General features: G+C 37.9%; 1 protein-coding gene across 7 annotated transcripts in view; it reads right to left on the bottom strand.

Annotated features, from left to right (window-relative positions):
• Positions 1-24588, bottom strand: part of ncam1b (neural cell adhesion molecule 1b) — a 73484-nt gene that overhangs the window by 20723 nt on the left and 28173 nt on the right. For 4 of the 7 annotated variants that reach the window (XM_085184020.1, XM_085184017.1, XM_085184019.1 and 1 more), the window contains 9 exons: positions 19835-19909; positions 18985-19194; positions 17783-17926; positions 16618-16755; positions 16138-16255; positions 13215-13375; positions 8818-8960; positions 7553-7576; positions 1865-1894 (listed from right to left, as the gene is read on the bottom strand). In XM_085184020.1, coding sequence (XP_085040146.1) covers positions 1865-1894; positions 7553-7576; positions 8818-8960; positions 13215-13375; positions 16138-16255; positions 16618-16755; positions 17783-17926; positions 18985-19194; positions 19835-19909 — 1043 coding nt within the window. The remainder of the gene's footprint in view (positions 1-1864; positions 1895-7552; positions 7577-8817; positions 8961-13214; positions 13376-16137; positions 16256-16617; positions 16756-17782; positions 17927-18984; positions 19195-19834; positions 19910-24588) is intronic. The other 3 variants (XM_085184016.1, XM_085184014.1, XM_085184018.1) reach the window with 3 other exon arrangements.

The raw sequence follows: 24588 nt of genomic DNA, 5'->3' as shown, positions 1-24588 counted from the left end.
AGAGCTCTCCCACAGATTCTTCTGCTGTACCAACAGAAGAGACACAGAGGGAGCATCAGGGCATAAAATTGAGATTGCATTGAAGACATGTTAAACTCATGTCTCACCAAATATTAAACAGCCCACAGTACAAAATCACCTTCCCTTCTGAGGCTTGTCAAATGAACACTAAGCTTCCTACGCCTGTGCAACAAACTTAGGCCCCCACCGCCCCCACTGTGCAATTTATAATGGGATGTCTTTGAGAGAGATGCGCACTTATCGATTCAGAGCACAGGTGAACTTTTAAAACAATATCATTATGTGACGTGAGTGAAAATGTGAAGTAAGTAATTCAAAGCGATTGTCTTTTCCATTAATGTAAACCGTTCCATTTGTGACCTGAAACCACAAATATGCTGCTCAGATATGAGTGTCCACATTTAACTAAAATATTCCTCTTATATATATTAAAAAAGGGAGGCATAGTTCTGTCTTTTTAAGTAATGCATGTGTTCAGCAGTGGAACTTGCTGAGATCATCAGTCTTTTTAAAAAAATGGAAAACTCAAGCAACTAGGATATGCTGTTTGAGCTTTTTGGGATTGTCTAATTTAAATATAATCAGCAGATCATTAATGTAAATGTTCAGAATGATTCATTTTGCTCAGATTTTCAAGGTAAAAGTGTTCCAATTCCCAAATTCAACAGCTTAGTATTGCAGATGCACAAAAATCCAAGTGCATCCATGTGTAAATCATAGTTATACACAAACTGAGCAATTACTGTCAGCATGTGCCTGATGAGAAAGGCTCTTCCTCCCCTCCTGTGGTGAGCTGGGTGAGATTTTTTATTCCACACTTTCTGCAGGTGCTATTAATGAATGCGTATCAGCTGACAATCGTAATGAAAAAAATATCAACAGCTGTCACGACCGAATAATTAAGGCCGACTGTTAGAAACACCCCTTCTTAAACCTATTAGCAGAAGGAGTAAAAGGAAAAGACCAATTCTCTTGATGTCCAGTGCTTCCTGCAACGTAAAAATAAAACAGCGTGGCTATTTAGGGAACCGAATGGTCTAAGAATACACATTCATATCTTGTTAAATGGCACTGAAGTAAACATAGAAATGGCAACCCTAATATCTGATCTTGCTCCTAAAACAGAGATGGGCTGATCAACAAGGCACTGCTTTGTGTGAGCGATCGCTTCTCTTCAAGAGTCTGAATCCATTCTTTTTGTCACCATTTTTCTCGTCTGTAAAACACATTCTATAGGGAAGTGCTGTATATTGGAGAAAAGCTTATGTGGGCAGCTCTTTCACTTACTGCCAATTTTCACTTTCTTTCAGAAACAGTCGCTTGTTCTCATACTCTGTTGCTGCACAAAGGCAGCTTTTATTTCCTCCTACATACATATTTAGCCATGTTCAAATTAAACTACTGTATACACTAATGTCAAAAGTATACTCTGAAGGTATAATTAAGATTTAGCGGTGGACTGATGTGTGGGTGGGGGGACAGAGAGATCTGAGGAACAAAATCTATTTCTGCAGAAGACAAGTTGATCACATGGTATAACTGTAACTGTTATGCGCTTAATAAAACGCTTTTGCTGATGTCCAGGCATGACAGGTAAAAGGTCAAGAGAAAGACAAGAAAAAAAGACTGAAATAGGCTGCGATTTGTTGAGAAATTTAAAGAACACGGCGAGCAAAGAAACACAGACTTGCACTGTCCTGTTTCGCTACTGCTTCTCAGAGCTTATGCTCTCCCCCAACCTTATTTGAACAAGAATGTTGATCTGCATCCATCCAGAATTGAACTAGATTCCCCTGACATGAAAGATGGATGGGTGTAAGAAAAAGTCATGCATTTAGAATACCTTGTGTTGCTCAGGCCGAGTCCATGATGCCTGTAGAAGACAGAGAGACGAAAAAACAAAAAGGCAGAGCAATTCTTAGAAAGCAATCCTCATCCTGTCAAAGCTGGGATGTTGCACACTGCATCCCAGTTAAATGACCAGTTTATTTTTTTTTTATGCATCTAAAGTACCTGATCTGAATGTCTGAATTTACTAAATTAAGAGTCTGCAGACATAACGAGATGTATGCTTTAGATGTTCTCTCAAGGGAAGCCTATTTTAGGAAGACAGGAGTTTCTTTTGAAAGGGAAATTTTGTGGGGATGTTTACAGTCTGTGCCTGCCTGTACGTGAAGTAAGTCTTTTGGCATCGTGATAGCACAAATGCTTTGTGATAATAAGGTTATTGGTTCATCAGGAAGAGGTGAGTCTGGTACGCTGTAACAACAGAGTAATGTCTCCTTGGGTAATACAGGAATTATCGCCTCACAATCCATTTCTGAAGGCCGAAGCAATAATGTGAGCCCAAAAGAATGGAATTTACTCTTTATCTATGAATATAAAAAAGCCCTCCCAACATCGAGAAGCAAGCTAGTACCCTAGTCAATCAAGCCCTCTAACAACACTTGCTTGATATCTCAATAAGCAATGAAGGAGGTTCAAATAGGCAATTTGCTACAGCTCGTCCTCCACACCATGTGAGACCTGGAAATAAGTCTCAGCCTACAGGTGGCCTTTTTAAGTCATTTTGAAAGTCCAATGTTCTGCTTATTATTACTTCCACTATGAAGTTCTGTTTCCTCCTTTGTTACTGATATGCTTTGATTGTACTCAAAAATAGCCTTAAAACAGCCAGGAAATGTGATTTGCATGATGAATAGCTATAAAAAAATATAACGGCTTTCTCCTTGTTAGATGTGGACTTTTAAAATATTCATTTTTTTTTGTTATAAGAATGGATCCACTGAAGCTGTACTAACTGACCAAAACAATACTACATTTAAATATTCAGAATACTGTTTTTTAGCTATTCCGGCACAATAGCAAATATATGCACATACATTTTAGAAAATGACCACGTTACAGTCTAATACAGGAAGAAAAAAAATCACCTTTATCTAGACAAACAAGTGATTATCATCGACATGTTGGTCAGTAACGCATATATACTGACCAATAAAGAATTAATTTTACACCAAAGAACATAAAACGTCACACCTAAGTAACATGGCAGACATCATGCCACATTAAATCACAAGAGACTGCAAAGCCCGACTTTACAAAACAAAGCTTTTTTTGGACAGCATGCTGTGTGGATTTTTATGATGCTGAGGAAAATGTTAAGCATGACAATGAGATGTGATGGCCTACGCAGTGAAACCATTTTGAAGCTTAACAAGGAAAATGAGAAACAGCCATTTCATCAGGCGCAAATGCAAGAAAAGTCAAGTAAATGAAAGCAAATGGTGGTATCGCTGTAGGGCAAACAAAGTGACTCAAACCATCAATGTTCACATCTAAAAATCACCGCTATATTGTCCCCTCGCAATCACTGCAAAAGGACATATGGTGTGGTTGAATTCATCTTGTTTTATAATGGTTAAGTAGTTATATCGCTGATGAATGTTAATCCTCCTCAGCGGTGAAAAATAAAGCCAATACCGAAGGTAGAAAGAGGAGGCAATAAAATTCTTATTAGAAGAGTCATGTCCGAAGCTTACTGCATGAATATAAATTCAGCCCTTTCTTAAGAGCAGTTTAACTCCCCTACTGGCACAATAAAATACACTGTGCACCCTACATCATTACAAGCAGCAGTTGGCTGCAAATCAGTACTGAGAAAGAGCAGTAGCCCAATTAAAACATAACCTAACAGTGTGGAACACAACCACCTCATTCACATCCTCGTCTGCGGCGCTGCCTCTGCAGTAAGTGAGCTGACAAGTATTGCTGTCATATCTGTGACAGGTGTTTGTTTAAGACAAAAGGACAATGAACAGCGGCGGATGCACGCGTGCAAAACAGAAGACGCCGTAACAGAATCACTTCTCCGAGCAAACGCGAAGAACAATATGGTGATGGCTCCCTTGGGACTTATCATTTTTCCAGCCTATTGTTCCTCCCTCATAGAGAATTAGCCCCGCTCTTTGTTCTGACATGAATTGGATGTCAGTTCAAAGAGGATAAAAAAGCAGACATACTAACACAAACACATAAATATAAAGAACCGCTTCATTTGCTGAGTGAACCCCGGATGAAAAGTCATGATTATGCATATTCTCAGTTTAGTTTCCTTCCTTGTCATTAAATGCTGAGCCTCAGAACCTTTGCAGTGCATCACGGAAAACGGACAAGCATTTTAGTTAGTGAAGACAATCTTGCATCACATCACTACTGAGCCAGCCAGCATGCTATAAATGAGTAGCCTTTTGTGTTTGGAGAAAACAGTGCTCTCTTTGCATTAGCATGCAACACTTGAAGTACGCCTGTTTCAGATCCTCTGCCTGCACTGCTGCCACAAAACATTAAATAACAAAGCATCTCATTGTTTTGGTTTTTAATTTAACACCATTTTTTTTAGCTTTTAATGTTGTAAACGTCTATTTGAGACTATACATTTTAGACAGAGAAGGTCTTTTAATACAGATTTATCTCCTTACAAAAAAAGAGACACACTTCAAACACTATAAAATGCTGATACCCAATCAACTACAAACTTGAATGTGCGTTTAGGTTTTATAATTACTCATATTTCCCTGCAACTTCCTTCTGTGTAATACAGAATATTTCCCAATAAATTCTGCTTGAAAGTCTGCATGGAGCACAACGTTTAATATGTATTCAAATAAGCAAAATATTCATTATGTAGATAATGTACAAAGCATGGATAAATAGTCCATTTACATTTTCAGTTATTAAACCGACACACTTATCTACAGCGACTTGAGCGAATGCATTCAAAGGGCTGAAGGAAACAAATACCAAATGTAAAATTGATGAAAGTTTTCAAATAAATATATAAACACTTAACTTTAATAGCTGTATAAACAAAAACAAAACTATCCCCTGATGAGCTCCAATTTGAATTTGAAGCACAACTAAGCGGGAATACACCCACAAGACTTTTTGAACATACTCCTTTTATTCTGTCTTTTTCATGTACAATACTACAGTTCTCTATTGTGCGATACAGTAATCTTCCTCAATCCTCACATTGTGTTCCCCCTTACTCGCGCGTGGTTAACGAACAATGCTTTTGTGTGCCAACACTTTAGACTTTGAGTAAGGAGTTGTTCAGAATGAATTAGTCTCTCTTTACGTTAACCTTTAAAACCCAAGACCACAGTAGACTGGGAACAAATTCAAACAAAGCCAGACAAAGATTGTGAGAACACAATGAATAGCTGATCTAGCTCAGAATGCTTCAGCCTTCACATAGACCACCTTGGTTTTCGTAAGGCATGCAGGTCATGTAATACACACATCCTTTTAATAAACAGTGATCCAGATGTGGCAGTTAGCAGGCAAAAATGCCGCACGAATAAACATGGACATGGTTTTTTATGTTTTCAGAAATGTCAGCTTTGCAAAGATTCTCTAACAATCTGATACCTCAGGGTAAGACACTGTTTTGGAAGCTGGCATTCAACATAAACACAAGCCTCATCTGTTTAATCTGCATCTTTAATAACCCTGTAAGACATGCTTTTTAAGGGTTTTCAGTGTACTCAAACTTTAAAGAAAACAATAAACATGTAGAAATGTCTTCCCATAATTGGTTTCTGAGGCTGTTTTTATTTCTTCAAAATAAGTATCTTTTTTTATCACAATCAATCTGAGCATTGAACTATGAACAGTTATAGCTCCACTCAGATGAAAAGTAGTAAACTGAAGCACTATCTAAAGCTGATTACTTAATTGTTTAGCTGTGTTGTGTATTGTCATTGTCATACTGTGAAGGAAAGGTGATCAGAAGCCTTTATTTGTATAAACTAAACTGCATTCGTTTTGCATAAAAATCTGATATGAGTAATGATTTCAAAAAAGAAAGAAAAAAAGAAATGAAAGCAGCAGATAAACTAGGGAGCCGAGGAGCTGAAAACACATTAGAATAAACTGCTAATTAATTCTGTCCTTTCATCGCCACCACAAATCTACATCTGTACCGGTTTTCTGACAAATACAAAAAGTCTCACATTATTAACAGAAAAATGCTTCCCTTTACATCCTTTTTCAATTCACAATGTTCACCCCAAATGAATGTCGTGTCATTTGTCAGACTCATCCTAGATGAAATGCAGCTGTTGTGATGATTACAGATAGCGTGGCGGATGGACGTCGGATGAACAAATAAAACAAGACAATTAAACAATTAGCAGCCGTTTCCCATTCATTGAAAGCCCACCATAGAAATGATTTCCCCTGCTCAGAATCACAACTACGAGGGAAAATCTAACCAGTATGCATCTACGTGATTCGGTAAGGCTGCTAATCATTTCTTTGAAGACTGCTGTGAACAGACACCACATATAAAAGCATACCATAGGCGGCACCCCAAAACACACTGCCACCATTGCGCAGCTGGCCATCACGACATGTGTCATGTCAACAACTACACAGTGCAAAATTTGTGGGTAATGCCTATTATAGCCCATTGTTTCCTATGTGTGTTGTTTATTCATTCTGCCCTTCACCTGTAGAGTCAATCTACGCTGCTACAGTATAGCATGACTGTGGTCAAACTGTGGGATGTAAGCCTCAAGACCACAATGCAAGCTGTCCTGTCATTGACAAAAGTGGAAGCCGATGTAAAGCAGGGTGGAAATTTATTCTACAAAACAAAATTTTGCTCAACACTGGGTAATAGGACAGAAGTAAGAGTTGTTACTAGATGGTGCATTCATGTACGCCAATCTGTGTAGGTACAAAAAAAGGGGGTGGGGGACCGTCATGATGTGCGTCATATGGTGGCAATGTGTTTAGCACTTGTGAGTGAGGCTCCACTCAAAATATATTTTTAAATATCAAACAATCTGGTGGTTTGACAGGTGGCTGTAAAATCTTCTACTTTCACAGTGAACAGCTGCTGCAGTCTGCTCAGTTGCAAGGGACTCTAAAAGTGACCCGATTTTACAGTTGAAAACATGCCCATTAAATCTCTTCCTGCAGTTCTATGATTATTATGTTTCAGTCATATTTTACCTTTGCTGCAGGGTGCAAATGTTTGATACCCAAAAGATAGACTTTAGGTGGAGCACTTTTACCCTCAAATTTTGAAGTGACACTGACATAAGTGTTAGACAATCTACAATCTGATGGAGATGACAGACAGACTGAACCGGGCTTGAATCCAAGCGACCTCATGCTGTGATTGAAAGTGTGAAATGATCAGGAAAAAGCGACACAGAAATGGCATTTTCCCTTTTATTATCTTATTAACCAAATTTTCAACTGATCTCGTGAGATAAGCTCTGCGCACTCGCTATCCCGAGAACAGTTGAGGTTTCCAGGCAATATTTGGAAAGGATGCGGCAGTCAAATCAATTTCATGAACTCTGATGAGATCATTCCTTGGGGTTTTTCAAGAGGCAGCTGGGAAATTTTCAATAAAAAGGGATGATTTGATTTCAGTGGGAGTTTTTGTCATATCTGGAGGCAAATTTTACAACACTACTCCACTACATTTCTGTGCCACGCGGATTTTTCCTACCTGATAGATCCTGTTTAGATGTGCCTGTAGGAAAAAAAATGTAGCGCATGTAATGGACTGGCTCAAGAATTTCTCTATGAGCTAGAAGCATTAGGCTCAAGCATTTTCCTCCTCATTACCTCCCAACTGTAGCAACACACCAAGGCCTTGGAGAGTCAGGCCAGGTGGGACATAGATGTATGAGAATACAAATCAAGTATTCACTGCTTTTGATGGTTTGCACATGGAGTAATGCAGAAGACCCAAGAGAACAAACTGGAGTATCAGGATGTAATGGAGGGTAAGAAGCTGGCTCTTGACCAGTGCAGAGCCAAAACAAATTTAAAAGATGGCAGCAGAGTATAGACAAATAACAATTTCATATAAATCAAAAAACTTTTCAATCACTGGCATGAGAAGAATAATGGAAATAGTGATTGAAAGTGCTAAACAAACACTTGAACGTTCAAGTGCTCGTTCAAGCAAATACAATAGAAAGCGGGCAAAGTTTAATTATCGTCTTAATTAACATGCCTTTTCTGGGAATGTTATAATTAGGTTTCTGTTGCTGATTTTCGTGACATTTGAGAAATCTCAAGTCAAATCTGAATGTACTCCATATTACTGACTGACTATAATTGAGCTAATTACAGGAGATCCACTGGGCCATCTCAAAGGAATTGCTAATTTAGGGTAAATAATTAGCAGCGCATAAACCTTGTTGGGGGCATTCTGCAATGAAACTGCAAGCTGAGTCCCCCACCTGCAAGTAATCAATATACCACTTCAGTTTAGGTTAAAGATATTCAATTCCTCTCCTCGAGACACCGGTGTCCTGCAGGTTTGTGTTGCTCCCTTGTGGGTACGACCTAAGTGTGTCCCAATTTCACATCACCCACAATAAGGTATAGTAAAAAAACAATGTACTTTTTCCATTTTGTACACAGAGGAACAGATGCATTAAAAGATAAAGATAAAATTGCAAACTGTAAAGGAAATAGGTGTCTTTGGGCATTATCGTTTTTCTTATTAGTTTTATTCATCGCTAATTTTTTGTTTTGTCATTTTCTCTTAATAACATAGAAAAAACGTAAAAACATAGGGGTTAGAATATATTTATAGTATGCAACTGGGACACAGACTATATCAGACTACTTTGCACCAGGTGCAGTTCATTAACTCCAGAAGGAAAAATGCATACAGGCACTCAAGGACCAGGATTGAGTGCCTAGGATACATAGGTATGTTGCTACTACTGTTCACTCGCCTCCCTGTTATCATTTTACCTGCTCTCCTTCTGTGAAGACATGACCTCCGTAGCTCCAGGTAATGGTGGGAGTTGGGTCCCCCGATGCCTCGCAAGTCAGGGTTACCTGTTCTTCCATCTCGGTAGCAGTCTGGTTTATGATGTATGTGATGTTAGGTTTGACTGTAAAACAAAAACCCAACGTCATCACACCTGCTCCATATAACAACGCAGCCAGGTGTTACAGCCGCACGAGTATTATAAGCACAAGAGAAACTCTAGATTTGAAATGAGTTCAAAGAGGGGATGAGGATCAGTAGTTGACAGGTAAGGGGGATTTTTATGGCAGTAAACCTGTATTTAAGCTTTCCCAGTCCCAGCAGCAGTTACGCTGTGATAACCATGTGTGCTTCCAAACGTAATTTGTGTAATAACTTATTTAGCCTATCTCAAAGGAGCCGGCTTTCATTTTTGTTTACATTGGAGACAACTGTCAAGTTACACTACACTCGAGCTAACCTGAAAGCGCGGCGGGGTGCTGCAACGGTGACATGAGCCGAGCAAACGGAAGTGCTGTTTACAAATCAGTTGAGCATTACTTCGTGCTCCCATCTTTTCTATTCCGCTCCAAAAAGGATGAATGCATGGATTATGCAATATGCTGAAAAAGCGCAGCCCCAGACAGGATCGTAAATATAATTTGTAAGCTGCCGCCTAAGAAAACAACTGCGACTTGGTTTTAACTCCTATGATCTCAACTGATAATTATTAAATGAACAAAGAAGCAGCATTTAAGAACTTGTACTTACAGCCACGACTGTCAAAAGGCAGTCAGCATGATTCAGATCATAGCTTTTTAAATAGACTGCATGAGCTATTTAAAGCCTGATCCATTCCAATACTTTATCATAAAAACATTAGGTACATAGGTTTTACATTCAGAAATGTTAAGGAGCTATTTGCTATTTGCTTGGCTAATATCATTCTATTCCAATTTCCAAAGGCTCATAAAACTGATTTTCTAAGATTCTTAGTTTAAGGTTTTATGTCACATAAAAGCATACCCTAAAGTTAGACTGGTTTTGGTAATTTAGGATAGGTAATAATAATAATAATAATGGATTGGATTTATATAGCGCTTTTCAAGGCACCCAAAGCGATTTACAATGCCATTATTCATTCACTCTCACATTCACACACTGGTGGAGGCAGCTACAGTTGTAGCCACAGCTGCCCTGGGGCAGACTGACAGAAGCGAGGGTGCCATATCGCGCCATCGGCCCCTCTGGCCAACACCAGTAGGCGGTAGGCGGTAGGTCTTGCCCAAGGACACAACGACCAGGACAGAGAGCCCGGGGATCGAACCGGCGACCTTCCGGTTACAGATACGCTTCCCAACCCCCTGAGCCACGGTCGCCCCGATACACTTCAGTTTTATATTAAACAGCTGATATAAAAAGGAGCCCAAGAAGGGTGTTGTTTTTGGGTGAATTTGATGGAGAACATGGGTGAAAGGGCAGGCTTGGGGCTCTGGTGGAATCAGTGCATAAGTAGCCATGACCAGTATCTGCCTGAAGACTAATGTTGAGAGTAGTTAGTAAATTGGATTGGGTAGCTTGCCCTCTATTGCTTGTATTTCACCCTTGCACCTGTTCCGGCACACGTATTAGTGTTCATCTGTGGATTTACAGCTTTACAAATAACATGTCTAGCATTTTAAAAGGACGGCTGATGGCAGGTGGATGAAAGAGAGACAGAGGCCAGCTTTTATAGGCTGTAAGACCCAGATTAGTTGTATTAGCTGATGACCCAGCCCCCAACCTCCCAAGGCTAGCGCAGTGGTGGAATAGTTAAAATAATTTATTTATATGCAATTGCTTTTTCTTGACCTAGATGGGAAATGTCACAAGGTTGAGAAAAGATACGATAGAGAATTTAGGATGAAACTACACTATCTCTAAGAAATAAACCAAAAAATGTCAGGTCAAAGTCAGCCTCATTGTCACAAACCATATGTACAGATCATACACAGGAATGTGAAACTTCCTCTTAATGTTACACTAAAACAACATAAAAGATAAAAAGATGTATTGTTGCATCAATAACCTGCTTTCAGCCTGTATTTTCTTCCCTTATTGAAGAGATGGGCCACTTTTAATTTTTACCTTTATTATCATTGCTGCATACTTTAAATAAATTGACGAATGAGAATCCTAAGAGCTGGGAATACAGCAATTCCCAAAAGGAGGCTGTAAATTTACCCGTGCACACGTTTTTTTAAAGAACTGAAAGAAATCTTTATACATGTTAGCAAGAAATGAATGAGATGGAAATCACAGTGTGATGATCTGTGCCATTTGTCAAGCAGGTTGTTTTTTGTGAACACTCAGTGTTTCAACATGATCTCATTTCTTTTCACTAAGGATGGTCTACTGTATCTTCAGCTAAGCACTGAAGCATCTGTCCTTAGTATATAGAGAACCTGACTAGTCCTCCTTGTGGCTAACACAATACTTCCAGGGATCTACTCCAGAAGCCAGGTTTGGAAAAAACTGAGCCTGTTAACCAAGAGATGAGGGAAACGCTGGGTTTTCTGTTCTAGAAAAAAAACTCGACTGTGACCCAGTAACGGACACCATAAATCTAACCTGCTCACTGACAAGTTTTCTTCCACAAACTTTGAGATTCTCTCTAATTTCTCCCTCCCGCTACATCTGAACCAGCTGACTGACACTTAATCTCATTTCCTCATTCTTAAAGTCACTTTTAAAGAGCATACCAGAGCAAACTGCAGGTCTGCAGTCTGTTCTTAGTATTTTGGGCATTTATCTTTTTACAAATATCTAAATCCCAGTTCATCAGTTCATTATTTTCTGTGTGTAAAATGACCAGATTTATAATCAGTGATTTATTATCAGCTTAGAGTAAAATCTATGGTTACATCTTTCAAACTCTGTGACTCTGTGGACATTAAGGCAGCTGTCAGCTTGCTTTAAATAAACCGTATTTGTATAAAGCTTTAGACACATAATATACGGATCATTCATCAATCATTTGTCATAGTGTGATCTATCTCACTGATGAAAAGATGTCTGTCATAGAGATGATGTGAATATTTGAGTGAAAATGAGCCTGAAATGACTTTAACACTGAACTAAATGCAGTTTAAAGGAACATTTTAAAGGCTACTGACATACTGATTGTATTCTGATTACAATTCACGCTGAAATATGTTGACATGTTGAAATGCAGTCATTAAATCCTGTCAAGAAATATACTGAAGGGTACAAAGTCTGAACATAACTGACAAATTTATCACCAGAAGCACACTTAGTGTGTCTAACTAATATCCGATACGCAAGTAAACAAATTCTTATCTGTTTGATTCATATGTTTGTCGTCAATTTCTGCCACCGGCTTTTGTCCCCGTCAGGTTACGGCTGAATAATTAGATTTACTAGATAATTAATTTCTGATGTAAATACTGGGTTGGATTCCAGCTTCATCTAAAATTCTAGTTATTTAAGTTCAAGCTAATTAAAATGACTTTTTTTTGTCCCCAACCTGTTTTTTTGTTTTTGTTTTTTTAAGATGAATGGCATGGTCTACATTGAAACACATTCATAATTCTTGGTCCAGTGGATTAAAATGGAGGCTCTGCTCTTTGTTTACCCATTGTAAATGGTAAAATCTTGGTATTGGAGCATCACTGACGATGGCTTTCTAAAATATACTCATAACTGATCCAGACACATTACTAAATACAATGTTTTGATGGATCATCCAGGTGAGGAAGATTGTTTACCTGGATGTTCTCCCACTGAAAACGCTACGTCCAGATGAACAAATCAACTTTTTGGGGTTACTACATACAACTTCCTCCAAGAAAGATCCTGTGCCACCACAGAAAACACAGGATTGTAGCGTTTGCTAAACGGAAGTAAAGAAACCGGAGCTTTGTGGAAATATTTCACAAAATAATGTCTTAAATGATGGCAACATACAACAGTCATTTACTAACTCTAAAGAATCGAGCTATTGCCACTTCTCTTGATTTGAAAATAAACTCCCTCGGCTAGTTCACTGATAAAGTACCAAAAGACTGGCACTGATACTATAATTGGGCTTTAAATTATGGTCACTTTGAAGTGACAAGAAAACCTAGTGGGCAAAAACAAAGGGGAAAAAAAGGAGTTTAGAGATTTCTGCTGAGCTCATCCCACTTGGCTTGCTCTCTAAATCCTTAGGCTCCATCCCAACATGAAACAATCACAACCCACACCGACACACCGTATTTTGAATGCCTAAGAAAACAGACACAAAACCGTACTATTGTTCTTCTCCCACCTACATACACATATACCTCATTCCCACACACTTGGAGCATTTTATAATTCCACTTTCGCTCATGTAAATATACAAAACAATCTGTCTTACCAAACACTTTCAGACTGAGTTCCTTTTCAGTTTCTCCAGCCTTGTTCTTGGCAATGCAGGTGTACTCTCCTTCATCCAGTTTGGTCACATCCATTATCGTCATTTCTGAGCCATCTTCATTAAAGCTGTACTTCTCTCCTGCCTCAAGGTTCACTTCGTTCCTGTAGAAAAGGCGAGTGTTAAACCCTGTATCCATTTATCCACACAAATTTAAGCACTCTTCTTCAGCTGCAACATTTTCAGAGATTTACTTTTACCAGAATTTCAAATTTCATCATCCGTCCATCTAAAGAAAATCTAGTTATGTACATCTATAGACAGACCAATAGTAGTTTCATGATCACCAAATTACAAAGTGAAATTACAATGTTAAAAAAGCAGAATATTCTTTGGCATTCTTTGGCACTCCTTTTGACATTTGTTGTTTACATTCAATTCTACAAAAACATCTCATTTATTTTTATTCCGAGTATAAATTATTTAAAAAAGGCCAACTTTTGGCTCTTGAATTGTCTGCTCTTTGCGACCCTGGATCTAAGTTTTGTGCCGTGTTAACAGATGAACAAGAACAGTTTAACAAAGCAGAAGCCTATCAATGGCTCCATTCAGAGCCATTGATAGGCACAGAATAATGTGGCTATTGTTGTCATGCTAGTCTTCATGTTTCACTGTTTACATGCTCCTTTGATATCCTGTGATTAAGTATCCTACTGCAATGAATAAATCAGTTAGTAGAGTATCCCAAATAACCTAGAGTGCCCTGCATGCACATAATAGTTACTTTGACCTGTAGGCTGGACTGAGGTAGTGCATAGAGCCAGTAGCATTCCTGTTACATTACTGTATAGATATTTTCATGGACACTGGGTTTGACTATTCAGATAACTGCAAGTCTTTATATAGACAAGTACTGGATGGGAAACGCAATCCAATAAAGCATTATCATATAGCTTTTCTCTGAAAGCAAGGCACTACGAACTACAGGTTAGTGATAGGGGAAGGGTTGAAAAGTGTGCAGTTGCAACTTCTAACGCATTATACAAATTATACTGGAAATTAGTCATTTTTGTTCAAAAAGATCAATGGAAAAAAATGTCAAAAAGAAAAAAATATGTTCAATTATTTTCAAGATGATACAAGCTGATATTTGGTCAGTACACATACAAACTATGCAGCTCATTATTTTTGATTAGCCCTGCCTCATTAGTCTGTTGCTGCCAGCTTTTGTCTCTCCTGACGCCACGTGCAAGTCATTTGTGGTGTTTACAACAACTGCCTTTACAGAGCCGACACCCGCGATTTTAACGAAACGGTTCTATGAATTGAAATGTTGGTCTGGCAGTTGGTTATTCCCGCATTCACTGCAGTTCAGACAGAAATATGTATTTGATTGCTGTTAAAAATGTACTTTTGTTCAGAATGAAATGCGTCAATAATTATTAAAAGAATTACCATAGAATTTTTTTTTACGTATGTAACCCCCCAGAATTAACCGTAATAACTTGCTACATGTAAAACTGATGACACTTCCATAATTATCAACTTTGCTTTTTGTTTAATGTTTATTAGCTGATGTTAGCACAGCATCCAAGGGTGCCGATGAGGACATTTGTCAGCATTTAGCTCAAAAATCTGATGTAGCTGCTTATGCTATTAGGTAAGTTCGGCAGTTATATAAAATTAAACTTGATTAACTGATTTGTTTAAACTTTAACAGGGTTTAAATTAACTAACTAACTAACTTAAGAAAATAAGTGATCTTTACAAGTCATCCTACACTTGCCTGCCACTTTGTTAGGTACATCTGTTCAACTGTTCATTAGTACAACTATCCAAATAGTCAATCACTTGGCTCCAGCGCACTACATTTAAGCATACAGACTTCAACAAGAGGACCTGCTGCAGCTTAAACTGAACTCAGAATGGTGAAGAAAGGTGATTTAAGTGACTCCAAATGTGGCACGGTTGTTGGTATTAACCAGGCTGGTGTGACTATTTCAGAAACTGCTGATCTGGGATTTTCCCCCACAACCAACTCTAGGGTTTACAAACAATGCTCCGAAAAAAAGAAAATATCCAGTAAGTGGGAGTTCATTGGGTGAAAGTGCCTTGTTGACGCCAGAGAAGAATGGTCGGACTGCTTCAAGCTGACAGAAAAGTAAGAGTAATCCAATTAAAAAGACACAGGCAATAAATGCAGCAAGTGATGAGCCACAGCAGCAGAAGGCTGCACTGGGTGTCACTCTAGCCTGCTAAGAACAGGAAACTAGAATAGAAGATTGCCAAAATGTCGATTGGTCTGATGAGCCTTATTTATTGCTTCAGCATTAAGTTGGTAGAGCCACAAATTGATGTAAACAACACAAAACATGAATCCTTCCTGAAATGTTTAGGCTGATGCTGATGATCTAATAGATGTGGGTAATATTTACTTGGCTGCTTAGTACCAGATGAGTATTGTTTAAAAACCTCAAACTACCTGAATAGCAGACAATGTCCATCCCTTTATGACCACAGTGTACCCAACCTCTAATGTCTGCTTCCTACAGAATAACACCATGTCACAAAGCTCTGATCCTCTCAAATTGTTGTTGTTGGGTTTTTTTGAAAATGACAATGAGTTCACTGTGTCAAAATGTCCTCTACAATTACTAGAATTTAATTCAACAGAACACGTTCAGGATGTGATGGAATGAGAGATTCACATCATAAATGTACAGCTGACACAATTTGCAGCAACTGTGTGACCCCATCATGTCAGTATGGACCAAAACTGAGCTCTGAAGGCAAAAAGTGATCTATGAGTATAAATCACATCAATGTACAAAGATGCAAATGCCAAAAAACAACAATAATAATAACAAAAAGGTATTTACTGTACTTAGAGGATATGCAACCGAATATATTTTATTATTAGGTTTACCTTGTCCAGGTCACCATGGGTTCAGGATAACCATCAACAGCACAAGTCAGGATGGCCGGCTGCAAAACGTCTGCTGTAGCATTTACCTCTGACTGCCATATCCTGATTGTCGGGAGCACTAAGGTACAAAGGGAAAAATAAAATAGGCAGACACATATGCAGAATATAATATAGCTCTAGATATAAAGACAACAAGTGAGAGGAAAACCAGAAACAGAAGCAGTGACAAATTCAAAATACTTATTTTAGACACACTCATTTGCTAGGCTCAGAAGTTACAGGAAATAGACTTCATTAGCATGAAACATCTTTGATACACGGTTGCTCTGGGCAACTGTTTCCACATTGATGTTGAGCCTGGTCGCCTCTAAGGATCTACAGCTTATTTAAGCATCACGGGACACCTGCCACACACAAAATATTCAGACAAGAACAAAAAGGAAGAGAAAAAAAGCGTGAGGGGAAGAGAGGGTTGCTAACCATTCACAACGACCTTGATGACACGCAGATCAATCTCGCCGCGCGCCATCAGGCGACCCTCGCAGGTATACAAGCCCTCATCCGTCTTCTTTATGCCACGGATTTGAAGGTGATTGTTGTTCAGTACTTTAAACCGAACTGGAAGGAAGCAAAAGATAATACATCTTCAGGTGTGCATATTTGGCAAGTTAATAACAGCAGTAAATGCCACATGACAAACAGCTGTTAGCAAAGACGTGAGTAAGGCATCAAAAAAGAAAACTCCTATCTGAATCAACGAAGCTATAAAGACTTTGTTTAACTTAAACATTTTAACACTAACATCTTAGTCACTGAAATGTTTGGTGACAAAAACTGGAATGTCATTTTATTGCTCATTTGATATTACCTTAACTATCAAATTTGAGGCCATAAATCCAACAATCATTTTACGAGCTCCAGAAAAACAGAAGCGAATCTAAGCAAAGCCCACATGAACTCCTTCAGTCTGGGATAAAATGTGAACCAAATAAATGTAGTCACATAATGATCAAAAATACTACTGCAACCCACACATAAGCGCATGTTATTATTTTCCAGTGAGCAATAACACTGCCGTACACATTATTATACTGCTCAGTGTCAAGGGTGAATAACAGAGAGTCAATTGTATTTTCAAATTCAAAATCAAATTAATTTTCCCTTTCAAAGCACAGGGTAAATCTCGGAGAGGAATGGCAACAAAAGCAGCGGATGAGTCATTTTATGACTCAAACACCAGGATCTGTATATGCATATATCTGTATATTATTAAATATTTCGTTGGCTGTGTGTTTTTGTTTATGTAGTGCATTTTTACTACAGTTTCCATTTTGCCTTATAATCTGTTTTTGTTTTATTTTGCATGTTAACATAAGTGCAACACATCTTGTTACATCTTGATAATGTTGCGGACAGCTCACATTTTGATTCACCAAACTGCAGCCATCAACATAATCTCGTGGCTAACAAACAAAATAAACAATAAAAAAAGCAAGCTATAACATCCTGAGAAGTAATGGTCAGTATGGCTGAAATGATCTTATTCCCTCCTCATTAATTCTGAAATGTGTTCACCTAGTTGTTCTGTGTTATAATCAACTGAAAACAAACTGAAATATAAATTCTGCATTGCTCATAAACTTACCATCTTTTTCCATCTGTATTTTTGCTCCTTTATATTTCCAGAGGACAGTGGGTGGAGGTGAACTAACAACATCACAAACAATGTTGGCATTGTCTCCTTCAGTAAACTCTTGGGGTGAAGGTGCGTTTTGAAAGGTGATTTTTTCTGGAATAAAAAAAAAAGCAAGCACATTTTTCACTCAGTGACATAACGAGGTTCATTAAAGCTCTTTCACTCTCTATGATTGCCCTGCTATGGCACTATGTTTTAGTGAAACGCTATCTTTAAAAGTAGTGCTGTCTAAATCACAACTGAAAATGATCAAACTGAAGGAATGCTTAACATTTTTTACCAAAAATCTCATTCATTTTATTATCACCCTAAACAAGCTCCCCTGGCTCAAGTTACCAGAACTGAAGCAATATCTAGCCAAGCCATTTCTAAAATTGACTGGTTAATGGAATTTGCTGGAAGCTTTTTAGAAAGAAGCAGAACTGCTACCTGACAGACTTCAGCAGGACACAAGTGACAGAATTGGATTCCGAACTGGAAAGCTATAGAGCTATCTCATCAAGGCTTAACATATGAAGCCATTTAGCTGTAATGCGCAGCTCATTTCTTGAAATGGTCGGTAAAAGTTTAAATGTAAAGTCTGCTCCTGTTAAACTGGCCGTCTGCATGGGGCCAAAGCAGTTATAGGTTATCTCTTATATGGCTTGCAAGCTGTAGCACTGAACTAACTATGCAAACTGCTGCTGGTACTGTACAAATGTTCATTCACAGGAAGTTGTGATGTTTTATACACTTCTTTGCACAACATTGTGCATCGCTGTTAATATGGGTGACCACTTCTAATAACATCCTGAAACAGGCCCCGAAATAACAGAAAAGTTCTGTTTGGAAAATAATTTCATCTCTGACGGACAATTGCTGATGCTTGGCATTCATGGAAAATAAAATCCATTACTCACAAGAACTGCACAACAGACAGGATCATTAAGCAGCCTTCTAATGGTCTTCCGACCGTTTATTGAACTGATGAAAAATCCATCCTCACTTGAAAAGAAAGAATAATGTGTTGCCCTTGAGCAGTCAATAAAATACTATGAGTTCAATGAGCAGGATTCTTTTTCTTCTGTGTTCACACCACTCAGTAATTTGGAGTGTGTACCGTATACTGTGGGGTGGGGCGGTGTGGGGGGGGGGGGGGGGGGGGGACTTACGGAAGATCTTCACTTTGACTGTCGACTCCGCTTGCTGGTCTCCATTGGTAGCGACACACTTGTATGTCCCAGCACTTTCCGTCCCGGCTTTATACAGCGTGAGGGTGGAAGATGACTCATCGTTACGGGTTACTGTTGTGTCTTGTCTGTTCGGCTCTATCCTGTCCCCGCTTGGTCCAAACCAGTCTATGTGCTTGGCAACGCCTACAACTAAGACAACAGACAGAACAGAGCAGTACATAAGAAACAGGTATCTAAAGGGTAACGCATTTCAAATCAGAGCAGTCAGCCACTGCCCACAGACTGTACATTGTAGGTGGTTCGTGCTCCTGCAAGGAATGAAGCGTGTGCTTTATGCATTTTAGCTGTGTCTAGTAACTAAGACATCAGAAAATGTGATATGTTTTCAAGGTTTGATGCTAAACAAACAAACCAAAAACAAAAGGACACTTAGTCTCATCATTCATTGATGACTGATTGATGAATGTATGATACACATTCAAGTAACCGGAAAACCACTTAACATAAAATATGAAGGGGGGTGTAGTTGTCCACTTTAATCCTGCAGAAGAGGAAGTGTGGCTGATCAAGCAATACTGTGTATTTATACCACAAACACCCATGCATATTTATCCATACACCTAACACATGGATAAATATGAACTGATTCCAACAGAAACACAGACCTCTGCTATGTTTTGTCTAGTTTAACCACATACATTTTTTTGCAAAACAGTCTAAAAAGTGGGTGAACTGTTAAGGTGCAGTTAAAAATAAATAAATAAATAAATAAATATACATACATACATATATATATACATACACACTTGGAACATTTTGATAGACTTACCTTCACACACAAAGAATTTGGACTCTCCAAGACTAATCTCACCGTGGGTTGGTGTGATCTGTACTTCCAATGAAACTGCAACAGAAAAACAAACATACAATACAAAATTAGAATCAACCCACTAAGTGAAGCGCTGATTAAGAATGCTTAACAATGTTTCAACACTGAGATGGAACAATTATTAAAACAGGAAACAAGCTAATTAGATGTGCAAATGTCTGCATATCAATGTGTTCCATCTATATGCAAAGGCAGAAGCAATCACCTGCAGGCAATCAGAAATACGACTGTGGGGTTCTTTAAAAATATATTTTAAGGTCTTCGATTTGCTCATGTTAAGAGCAGCACTTGAGCGTATATCTTATTTCCTCCAGAACCGAGAGTGTACCTTCAATAGCACTTTTAATTTCTACTGGAAAGGATCCAAAGACTTGCTGGAGCCAGCATCTATCTACACTTTACTGCACTTTAAGGAATATGCTTCAGTTTTCTGCCACATAAACCTGATATTATCTTTGTACATTCGTCCATATTTCTTTTACCGAAACTTAAAATGCAGTACAAACAATAAAATCAATCAACGTGCACATTCAGAAAACAACAACAATGCCAGTTTTGGCCCTAGCAGACATGTCACCAAAAATATGGACATTTCCTTTTCCTCTGTTGCCTACAGTCCTCCTGTCCTATCAAGAGAAATAACATCAACGCAGAAATGCAAATATTCCGTTAAAATTTAGCAGCTGGACCCAGTGCTGTGCTCCCAGTGTACCTTGAGATGAATTATTTTTAAAAGACTATTTAATTTTTAGAAATGACATCGTCTGGCAAGATGAATGTAATGTCTCTCGGTGATAGCCTGCACTTCATCAAAGATTGGATGAAAAAGAGATTTGTATTATCTGACAAAGAGAATGATGCCCTGAAACATTTTGTACTTAATTAGAACAAAGTGTGACTTGCTTCCTGCAGAACCTCCCAAGGGGGCACTCAGGGTTCCAGTGGATGATTAAGAACGGTGTCGAGATTGACCTGAAATCCCACTCTTTATCATGCATGAGCAAGACTGTGTGGCTGTGTACCAAACTAAAGGTCAAGGCAAGAAGGTCTCCATAGGGGCATTCGATTGACACGGGAAAATAGCACAGTCAGTTAAAAAAAAAAAAGATGTCTGGAGCTGGCAGAATCATTTCTATATTGTCGACTTTTTATTGTTTTTATTGTTTGTGGAGCAAACAGGTAATAACTGATTTTATTTTAGCCAATTTGTTTCAGGTCTTCCCACAAAAGTGACACATCCCCTTAAATATGAAGTACAGTTCAAGGTTAAAGAGTTCAAGGTTAAAGAGATTAAACAAAACCCAACAATATTGTTGTATTATGTTCAATTTTCTCACGCTCAAATGTGATATTCACCAAACGACCGTTGTATCTGCAACAGAATTCTGTTTGAGTCACCAAATACAGAAGGAAGAACTCCTTATATATTACAAACATGTAGCTTATCAGATTCACCTACATATATACATACACATATACATATATATATATATATATATATATATATACATACACATATACATATACATACACATATATATACATACACATATACACATACATACATATATATATATATATATATATATATATATATATATATATACACACATACATACATATATACACACACACACACATATATATATATATATATATATATATATATATATATGTAACTACATATAGTCACAGAAAGATAGATAAATATTTAAATATATACATTTCTAAGAAGGCTGTAGTTTGAAATTAAATAATCAGAATGCAGCTATTTAACAATACTTTAAATTAGATTCTATTCTTTTTTTACAAATCTGCACAATTCCTTTCTTTAAGCTTGCCCAATAAACTGTAAATAAATATGTGAAATATAAGCAACTACTCCAATGCTAAGCTAAGCTAACATATGTGTGTATATTTCTGTTTTGTTTGAGAGGATGATACCAGAGATTCTGGATATATTTGCTTAATAGATTAACTGTTGATCTATAAATCCCTTCGGCTCTTTACCCAAACTTAAAATCGATGCAATTACTGATATGAAGCTGAAAATAAAATGTTTGCTATATTTTTTTTAGTGACTGGTACTGTGTCGTATTAATGAAAAGACAGTTATTCAGTTGTCTTACAGTTGTATTTTTAAATGTGCCTGTCATTTCACTTTTATCAGAAGGATTTGATATTCAAAGTGATGGAACATAAAATCCTGATATCAACACTCTTGTCATTCTTTTTAAATACAAGTGTCTAATAAAAATAATATCATGCTAATTTTATGGAAAAGGTTTATGAATTTAGTTTTAATTGGACTAACGAATGAGAACAGTTTGTATTTATTTATTTAGTCAAACAAACAGGCAACTAATTTGCAGAGTTGGCACGCCAGTGATAATTATTCAAGTCAAGAGAAGTTTATTTGTACAGCCCATTATCACATTCAGTGTCTAAAACGGTTTTGCGTAAACAATAGTTTTCAACCCAGACAAAACAACATAGGCAAAAATATCCATGCATTCATCCATGACATAAAAATGGCTGAAACTATAATGAAACGAAGGGATAAGAAATGTAAAATATAATAATTATACCAAAATTTGGCTGCGGAAAATGTTTTTAAATTGACTAATGTGATAAGTCCATTATAGGAAGCTTAATACAGAAAATGGTCCAGCAAAGGTCGGATGGAATAAGCTCCCTTAGATAAGAGGAGAAAAGATCTACTATTAGGATTAGGAAGGTGAAGTGGCCATTATGCAGAGGGGTAGGATGTGGGGCAGCTGGTGATTTTACATTACAAAGCAGGAATGTCACAGTAACTAACATCATTAGCATCTTGCACTAAGCACACTGAGTAAAATGGCAATGTTCTCTGTGCATTTACTTGCCCCTGAAATTGTAACAGTAACACAACTTTGAGGGGGAGCGTTAAAAGTGGCACAGTAAAAAACAATCAACTCAGAATATACAGTGTACTCTAATATAAAATAGAAATGCAAAGGCTGCAGGATGACTGGTAACACACTAAATGCTCACCACTGCAGTGTTTGAAGACAAACAAAAGACAAAACAGATGCCTTGTAAAAGCCTGAAAAAATTATCATCTCATCACCAAAATCAAGGTTTGTAGACTAATTGTACCAATCTATTCTCTGTAAACCTGCTAAGTAGGACTGGGCTATATCATACCGTTCACGATAATACCGGTGTAATTTTAGGCAACGATAGGAAAATGAAATATCGCGATAGAATATGGGTAAAACGCGCATGCGCAGTGCCTAGGTTTACATACGCACATGGCGGCGACGCAGAATGAGAAGAGCGAAAGTGGATCGTTAAATGAAACAGATGAACCAGAATTGGTTTGTAAAAATGCTGCAACTTCAATGGTGTGGAACTAGTTTAGCTTTCGTCCGTCAGATACACAACAAAGCACTATTTTTGGTAGAGCATGCTAGCAGGCCGTCGTTATTACCGTGTTGTTTGGAAAATACGGCACACTTAAAATCAATCCTTTGATTTTTCTGAAAATCGACAGTGCCCCTTATAATCCCGTGTGCCTTATGTATGAATTCCGGTTGTGTTTACTGACCTCGAAACGATTTCATGTCGTACACGGCGCTCGAAAATCTGTCAAATGTTTTAGTACGACTTTGCTAAGCTACGAACCCGCACCGCTTGATGGATTGTCGGAGCATTACGGCTATATTAGGCAGGCGCCTCGCGGAGTGATACGTACTGTGCTTCAACATAATATTACCGTATTGTGTGTGTATAACCTCTTTTTAAGTTTTGTGGATATTATACGTGGTTATGCTGAGAATATGTCGGCCAGTTTCCACTGGAAATGCCTTTTGGTTAAACTGTCAGCAAGGAATTTGCACTGTTACATTTTTATATAACTTTAATGCACATAAAAACAGCTGCTTGTTTAAGTGAAAATACATTGATGGGTTTTTTTGCACTAATAAAGTTGTGGAGTTGTAAAGCATTTTGTCTAGTGTCAATTATATCGTCAGTTATATCTTTATCGCAATAACATGATAAATATTTTTGGTCATATCGCCCTGCTCTACTGCTAAGTAATGATAACTGTTAAACTAATAGAAAGAAACTTGGTGAGTAGTGACAGAAATTACCTATACTTTTCATCTAATTCTCCCAACTGTATGGGTTGAATTATTGTCACGAAGTCAGAAAGCAGTGAGCCCAACTCTAAAGCCTGTCAGTACACTTCACAATGCTGCTTTTCCTATTAAAATCAACAATGCAAAACCACTTTCATATCCTCCGAGCAGGCTGACATTCAAGTCCCAAAGGGAAATTTTATCACATGATCCCATATCCTCTTCCCTTCCATTCAACAAATGTTGTTTTTCCTTGTTCTGTAGGGTATTAGAATACAGTAGCAACACACCTGCACCATCTGAGAGTTTCCAAATGGAATTGTTCTGTAGACCAAGCACTAATTGGTTCTCTAAGATTGAAGTCAGAACCATTGCTCTTCTTCACTGAGAGTTATGAAGACAGGGTAATTGCTCTCCAATGAGCAGCTCACTTTTCATACATTAGTGAGGCTAACAAGCTACTGTACTTCGTCTTGTTAAAGGGCAAAAACTCTTTCAAAGCAGAGGGTGGCAAAATTGAAGAGAAGCAAATTTGTGGTCTAGAAATTTAATATGCATACATTTCCCACA

Source organism: Neolamprologus multifasciatus, chromosome 14 (genome assembly GCF_963576455.1).
Source record: "Neolamprologus multifasciatus chromosome 14, fNeoMul1.2, whole genome shotgun sequence".
In the NCBI taxonomy this organism is placed as follows: Eukaryota; Metazoa; Chordata; class Actinopteri; order Cichliformes; family Cichlidae; genus Neolamprologus; species Neolamprologus multifasciatus.
This window is presented reverse-complemented; position numbering and strand designations above follow the sequence as displayed.